Raw genomic sequence first — 7,667 nt, 5'->3', positions numbered from 1 at the left:
CTAGGACCAGCTTGGTCATGTCTTCAGTATAGCTGTAAGAATCAAACAAGATTCACACTTTCATTAAAAAGTGGACATATCACCTGGACTACAAGAAATGAACCCTCTTCTGTGGTTGCACTGATTGACCTAGTGTGACTTTGTGTGACTACACATTACAGTAAGAGGGAGCGTGCAGTTTTGCTGGGAGCAGCGGAAAGCTGGAAAAAAATAAGAAAATAAGTATTAGGTATCTTACATACTATTTTATCTATTATTCAGCGCTGCGGGTCCACTGATATTGCATTTAATGTTGTAAACAGGGATCAAATGGAGCCTACCGACCTACAAAATCCAAACTCATGCGATTCTTACCGTCTCCGGAGCAGTAGGTGGAGGTAGACGTTTTTGATATGCGCTTGGAAAACTTTATAAACCAAAGAAGAAGAAGTCGAAAAGCCAGTGCATTCTGGGATATAAAATGAATAACAATGGCGGTTAAACAACAGCCACATAGTCTCTTAGTTACGTGTTTACTTTCATCACTTCTTCTGCAAACTTGTCGGAGCTTTCCCGAAGAATTGAAGTGGGATGAGAATGGCTACGTTTTATACTGCCCGTGCATGGGTAATTTCTTCTTCGTAACTGATCCTTGGACTATAGCATTCTGTTATATGAGAGCAACAGAGCTCGCGAATCCAAAACTTCATAGATTCATAATTGAGAGTGGCGTAATAATCGCCAAAGATGCACATCGCCCAAATATGAACCCAAGCATTTGTTGGACTCTGTTATGAGCTATTGTAAAGCTCGACATATTTTTAAACCGCAATTCAGTAAGGGGGACCCTATGTTGATAACATTTGAACTTTGAGAACATTTTAATACTTAGTTTACCGCGATGAATCAGTAGCTAGCGCTAACACCTAGCTAACTTGGTGGAGCAAAGGATAAAAGTGAGTAACGTTAATTTTAATAACTACAGCTGTTACTGCACTGGGTTTACAAATTACTCATTAAGTGTAGTGCATGTCATATGGAGGTACACAAAATGTTTAAACAAGTTTCAATTTACTTTTCACGAGAAGGAGTATAAAGTTAAAGAGTCTGAAGTGCTCAGTGTGATTTTACAGGTCGCTTTGGAAACCAGGCAGACCACTTCCTGGGATCTCTGGCGTTTGCAAAGATGTTGAACCGAACCCTAGCAGTCCCTCCTTGGATAGTGTACCGCCACCATACACCCCCTTACACCAATGTGAGTACAGACAATGATGTAGGTTATGCAAAACATTCAATGACAACCTGTCACTGACTGCTATCACACAAATGTGATCATTTGAAATGGAGATCAAAGTATAGATATTACTTTCTGAAACCCATGGGTACATTGGGGTTTTACAGTAGCCAGGTCACATAAATCCCTGCCCCCCCCCCGGGATTTACACTTGTGGAATTCAATTCTGATGAATGTTTTTCCTCTGTGCCAGAAATGACCCTTGTTGTTGAACTAAAGGCCACTGAAAACACATTGTTGGTTCTGGTCTTCTTGTGGAATCTGTAGAAAATAACCAAAACATGACTAAATAAACAGCTTTACTCTAATCCTGAAATGGATAGTGCTGTTTCACTCAGTTCTTTCTTTTTTCATTCTACCCAGGTCCATGTTCCCTACAGTGAATTCTTCCAGCTGGAGGCCTTGTCTGCCTACCACCGGGTGGTCAGCTTGGAGGACTTCATGGAGAAGCTGGCTACCAAATACTGGCCCCCAGGACAGAGAAGAGCCTACTGCTTTGAGACTGCTGCACAGCGAAGTGCAGACAAGAAGTCCTGCCCTATGAAGGTGAGAGTCCAGTGGGGTGGATTACTTGACATTCAACAAAGTATGATTATCTGATAATATTGGTTGCAATTTTCAATTGTAATACTGATGTACATTTCATTTTCCTGTACTACTAAGTAAAGTAGCATAAAATGATCTTTAGCTGAAAGCAGTAAACACTCAAAAGTACCTTTTATTTATTACTCAGCCTCTTTTTGTCACCTTCTTGAGATTGCAAATTAAAAGGTTGATAATAAAATGCTGCCCCCTGTTGGAGCACAGATCACCAATTGTGAACCAAAGCCTTATATTTATGATGCCACTGCTACTAGACTGCTCTTACATGAAGGGATTGTTCTGATTTATTTTCAGGATGGGAACCCATTTGGTCCATTCTGGGACTATGTCGGCGTGGAATTTGACACATCTGTTTTGTTTGGTGGCATTTCTTTTAGTGCCTACCACCAACCTCAGTGGATGAAGAAGTGAGTAGTTGCTTGAGCTGTCTCACTGAACCATAGAAACATTTAAAAGGAACATCGCTACAACTCAGCCCAGCCATAGGGCTAACAATAGTCTAGCCTGAAAATAATATTGAATTTTTTTTGGGTGCATTGGGATACATAATATATATCTAAATGTATTAGGACTGGACTGGGACTGAGCAACAGCAAACATCACCATATTGCTGACCAAAAACCTCAATACTGAAATTGCAGTAATATTGTTGGGATGATTTTTGGGTAATTTCATGAAACCGTAAGAATGACATTTTTGATAATTAATCAGTTTAATTTCGATATGATTGACTGAGTGGGTAAAGTATTGGAACAAGTAGAACAGTTTGATAAGTTTACAAGTTCACAACATCACTTTACTTTGATGCAGCCTTTAAGATTGTAGTCTGTAACTATTTTTTTGTTATATTTGCTAAAATTGTCATTATGATCGGACAGTAGAGTAAGATACAGGTCAGCTGTGGCTTCACCCAGTGGCTGTAATTTGATTTGCAAGAATCCACTGCTCCCGGATCAACACAACCAATCAGAGCCAAGGGGAGTGTCTGAGAAGTGTTAGTCATTCTCGTGCATATGCTCCCTGCTTGATATATGTTTCATTCTATGTTTATACAACAAGTAGTTCCGACCAAGCAATCTGATTGGTCAACAAGACATTTAGACCGTGCTCAAATCAGCATGACAGCACGCCTGATTCATTACTCAAAATATTACTCCGCCAAGACTGTGTATCCATCTCCATGGCAACATAGTAACTGTCAGAGCTGGAGCAAAAAAAATCAAAAGTACGGCTTGAAATTCAAACTTTCTGCCGTAAAATATGCAGAGGAAAAGTCGGGAGAAGCAGCCGCTAGACGTTTCTCCTTCGACCCCAAGAGAGTGAGAGATTGGCGATAAAAAAAAAAAAAGGAGCTGTCCGAGGATGACAGCAACAGGGCCAGGCTGCCTGCTGGAGGGAGGAAGAAGGCTAGTGAGGAGCCTGAGATAAACATGCGGGAATTAGTTATCAGCAAATGGGCACACCAAGAGAGAGTGTCCCGCAAAATGATCAGGGCGATGGAGAAACAAATGTACGCCACCGTGAGTGACAGCAGAGATGAGGAATTATCTGTGAGTGCTGGTCGGCTGAATCGTTTCCTCCGCCACAACAACTTCAGTTGCAGAAGACAACTATTGCCCAGCAGGATGCCGGAGAATTCACCGAGAAGCTGGTGAAGTTTGTGACATTACGAAGGGTTGGATTATTTGATGGAGTGGTACACTACGTTCCATTACACATATGAGTCTACTGACGTGACTGATTTTGTTTCAGTTATTAGTCAGACCCCATGTGTTTCCATGGAAACGCGACGCACACTCGCAAAAACCTTTAAAATTTGAGAGCAAATGTCAATCAACATGGATATATTTTGATTATACATTTTATTTGTGTGTTGGTATTAGTTGTATAATCGCAATATTACCCTCGAGGGTGTGCTTTAACGTCATTTGAGCACTTCAGTGCTGCTTGCGGACTGACTGCATCAATGTCGTGCTCAAATGACGTTAAAGCACACCCTCTCGGGTAATATTGCTTAATTTAACCACAAGGCTATGGTGGCTGCGGTTACAGTAATACTCACAATAGCGCATATCGTCATACAATGTTGCAGCCGAGCTACGTAGCTTGTGGGTATATCTAGCTTGTTAGCTTGTATGCTAACTCCGATGTTTAGCTTTGTGTTCATGGCTACTGGGTAGCAAAAGTGTCCTTCAGGTGACCGGGTAGTTATAAAGTTAGATTGTGTTCAGGACGCTCTGAAATGGTTGAATTGGTTTAGAGAAATAACGTTACTCATACTTCAGAAAGGTAGAACGGTGATTATGATTACCTGAATGATTACCTGGTAACTCTGTCTTCTGCGGTGTGAGGAATATTGCAGGGCTCTGTTGTTGTCTGTTCTCTGCCATTGTGTACAGTTTGGGCTTAAACATATCTGAACAGGTAAGAGCAGGCAGTACGCCTGCGTGGGGGAGGGGTACTGCCCAGTACGCGCTGCTTGAGGGAGGGGGGCTGCCAGCAGCGTATGCATGAGAATGATTGACACTTCTCAGACACTCCCCTTGGCTCTGATTTGTTGTGTTGATCGGGGAGCAGTGGATTCTTGCAAATCAAATTACAGCCACTGGGTGGAGCCACAGATAGAGGATTTTTACACAGCTGACCTGTATCTGATTCTACTATCATCATAATGACAATTTAAGCAAATATGACAAAAAATTGTTACAGACTACATCTTTAAGACACTAATGACGGTTGTTAAACTCCAAAATATCTTGTCTCTATAACATATATGTTCTCAAGTGTTTGATAACCACATTTGAGGGATCATTGCAAAAAATGTGTTTATTGGCCGATATATCGATTATTACATTTTCTATGTCCTTGTGGTACTACTCCAAAAACCAAGTATTATTTGTGCTGTAAACATGATGACTGACTGATGAAGTCCCTAAGATGTCCATTAACCACTGATTTTTAATGACAGAGGTAGTGCCTACTCTGAAACTGTGAACAGGTAGCCTCTCTTCGTGCTTCCCCTGTTGGAATAGGTTCCCTCCCTCTGAGCACCCAGTCCTGGCAATGCCTGGGGCTCCTGCCCAGTTCCCAGTGACAGAGGAACATGTGGGCCTGCAGCGCTATGTGGTGTGGTCAGACAAGATGGTAAAGGAGGGAGAAGAGCACATTGCTAACCTGCTGACCAGGCCATATGTTGGCATTCATCTGAGGATTGGCATTGACTGGGTAAGATGCTTAAGCCAGGATTTGGACACATGATGGTGGCTTGTCTCCCTTATTGTTCTTCACTTCGAAATTCAATCTTATGTAATAGACATTACATTTTTACATTGCATTTGTTTTGACAAGGAAACAAAATCATCATGGTTTCCTACAAATCCTTGAGTTGAGCAAAATCCACTTCACATTAGGAAGATTCCTACAATAGGAAGCATTCATTATGTCATTGTGAAAACGCACCTTTATAACATTTTTGCCCATTGCACAGATGACATCAATCCACCAAAATGTGTCTTTAGTTGCTCATGTCAACTTGTTGTTGACAATGTCTTGCATTCAGTGCCTACTGCCTACCTAGAAGTAAAAGGCTGGTGATATTCTACACTTTTCTTACTATCAACAAATCCCATGAAAAACAATCAGAACCAGCAATGTGTTGGGCCCTAGCCTGTCTGTAACCAGCCCATTGGTACCAATTGAGGATGTAAATCTATAAAAACATCTTTTATTCACATTTATGACAGCAACAGGATGATGCATGGGGGCTTGAGTCAAATTGAACTACATTGTGTGTGTTAATGTTGAAACATGTCTACCAGTGCAACAGTGTGGCCAACTGATGTTTTTTTTGCACGGAGAAAGAAGATATGCATTGATGAGTTGACTGTAAGAAAAATATAGAATATCACAGGGTTATCTTTTTAGTCAATTCAGTCAATATTGAACCATGGTAGATGCAACTTTACAGTCTGTGTGATGTACAGTTTGGTGATGGGCTGCATCTAATCCACTTCATCCTCTAGTCACATCTAAAAAATTTTATGTCAATCTATCCTAACAGCAAAATGCTTGCAAAATGCTGAAGAGTGGTGATACAGGGCCTCACTTCATGGCGTCTCCTCAGTGTGTTGGCTACAACCGGCAGAAAGCCTTGCCTCTCACCATGAACATGTGCCTTCCTGACCTGGCAGAGATACGCAGGGCTGTCAAGCTGTGGGTTAAGAAGACCTCTTCCCGCTCTGTCTACATAGCCACTGACTCTGAGTCCCACAGTAGGGATATTGAAAAGCTCTTTAAGGGCAAGGTGGGTTTGTAAAGCCTCTGTTATGCATGCATAAGTAATGTCTACTTTAACTTTGCGCCTTTTGTTTCTGCCACGTGGGACAATAAATGCATATTATGCTGGAATTTCCTCATCAGAGTATAGACTCGTACAAAAATTACCCTTTTTCTTCTCATTTTAATTTGTTTGGGAGGCTTTTGAGACAAACATTTACTTTACTGGTTACTGTTCCACTATTGTATATTCCACCTGGGAGTTTTTTAATGTTTATTCTGTCTTTTTAGATCAAAGTGGTGAGTCTTCAGCCAAACTCAGCCCAAGTGGACTTGTACATCTTAGGTCAAGCTGACCACTTCATTGGCAACTGTGTCTCATCCTTTTCCGCCTTTGTGAAGAGACAACGGGACGTCTATGGCCTTCCATCCTCCTTTTTTGGCATGGACGAGCCTGGGCGATTAAATCACAAAGAAGAACTCTAAGCTCAAGAGTCACATGGTCATCATCTGGCCGCTAATGCTGGACGACTGTTGAGACGAGGCAAGAGAGCATGTGGAAGGCAAAGATACTTCTATACTCATGTGGTGGTTCACAGCTGCGAGGGCCAACCCTATTTGGAATAGGTTCATCAGTGAGAAAGGGTTTATAAGATAGGATGTAGCGGGTCCATACTGTAATGTCTGTGAAATGTGATGACATGGGCACTGCTACCAAGAAACATATTTTTTGTTCCCTGCTTGAAAATGTACCTGTTTTAATTCAATATACAGGGAACCAATTTTTGTTTATTGTAGGTAAACACAGTTTACCGAACATTTGCTTTAGCTTATGCCATATTCTGTAGTTTCAAACATGTTTTGCAAGCCAGACATGTTAGAGGGACATCTGGTGATCTCAGTGAACGCTGACAAAGACTGATTGCGATGTCGGGGATCATGTTTCCCTCTCTCTTTGCCCTCTTCATTTTCTCTCTCTACATTTCCATTCCTCCATGTCTTTCCAGCTTGCTCTTTCCTGTCCTCTCTGCCCTTCATTCCAAGGAGAGCACAGTAACTGATCCTGCTGTACATACAGTACTAATTATAGGGAGGAAGAAGGACCTCTCATTTTACCAGGACCAAAAACTGATGAAATTCTGTGTTATACTGCTGAATGTTGTGGAGGGAAGTATTGTTATTCAGTGAATGTGAACAATGGTTTCAGGGATGTTTTGGGAGACAAAAGTATACATTTGCACTGGTCGAGTTCATTAAATGAAAGTGGGAATTTCTGGCGAGCTAATTGTGGTCCTCTGTGTGAAAGCAGTGAATGAAAGGAATTTGAGAGAAAGTGTTTTCTATGATGTTTTTCATCAATAAAGTGACTTTTTAAGGCACCAACAGCCCCATTCTGTCGATCTCCCTCACTGGTGGCGAGGTTGTGAGTAAAGTGAATCAGCTGATATGCCGACGTTAAACTATGTTGGACAAGATCGCTGAGACCTGGTTGCCAGATACGCCAGGCTACTTTTAA

General features: G+C 41.5%; 1 protein-coding gene across 2 annotated transcripts; it reads left to right on the top strand.

Moving 5' to 3' along the window:
• Positions 1 to 433: 433 nt before the first annotated feature.
• pofut1 (protein O-fucosyltransferase 1) lies at positions 434 to 7,536 on the top strand. Of its 2 annotated transcripts, none has more exons than XM_030424431.1 (7): positions 434 to 606; positions 1,113 to 1,234; positions 1,637 to 1,819; positions 2,171 to 2,283; positions 4,909 to 5,101; positions 5,937 to 6,179; positions 6,443 to 7,536. In XM_030424431.1, the coding sequence occupies exons 1-7, from the start codon at positions 471 to 473 to the stop codon at positions 6,635 to 6,637; spliced, it is 1,185 nt and encodes a 394-aa protein (XP_030280291.1). In that variant the 5' UTR covers positions 434 to 470; the 3' UTR covers positions 6,638 to 7,536. The 2 variants fall into 2 exon arrangements, with proteins under 2 accessions (XP_030280291.1, XP_030280292.1); XM_030424432.1 differs by having other exon boundaries at positions 472 to 935.
• Positions 7,537 to 7,667: the final 131 nt, after the last annotated feature.

This window comes from Sparus aurata, chromosome 7, assembly GCF_900880675.1.
Source record: "Sparus aurata chromosome 7, fSpaAur1.1, whole genome shotgun sequence".
NCBI classification, from domain to species: domain Eukaryota; kingdom Metazoa; phylum Chordata; class Actinopteri; order Spariformes; family Sparidae; genus Sparus; species Sparus aurata.
The sequence above is the reverse complement of the archived record's forward strand: the minus strand, read 5'-3'. Positions and strand labels throughout refer to the sequence as shown.

What these genes read in the sequence shown, in the direction of transcription:
- pofut1 (XM_030424431.1), top strand. Translation starts at nt 471, where the DNA reads ATGGCGGTTAAACAACAGCCACATAGTCTCTTAGTTACGTGTTTACTT. An exon ending in TTTATACTGCCCGTGCATGG is followed by an intron (nt 607 to 1,112) that starts GTAATTTCTTCT and finishes GTGATTTTACAG; the next exon opens with GTCGCTTTGGAAACCAGGCA. An exon ending in TGAGGATTGGCATTGACTGG is followed by an intron (nt 5,102 to 5,936) that starts GTAAGATGCTTA and finishes CTATCCTAACAG; the next exon opens with CAAAATGCTTGCAAAATGCT.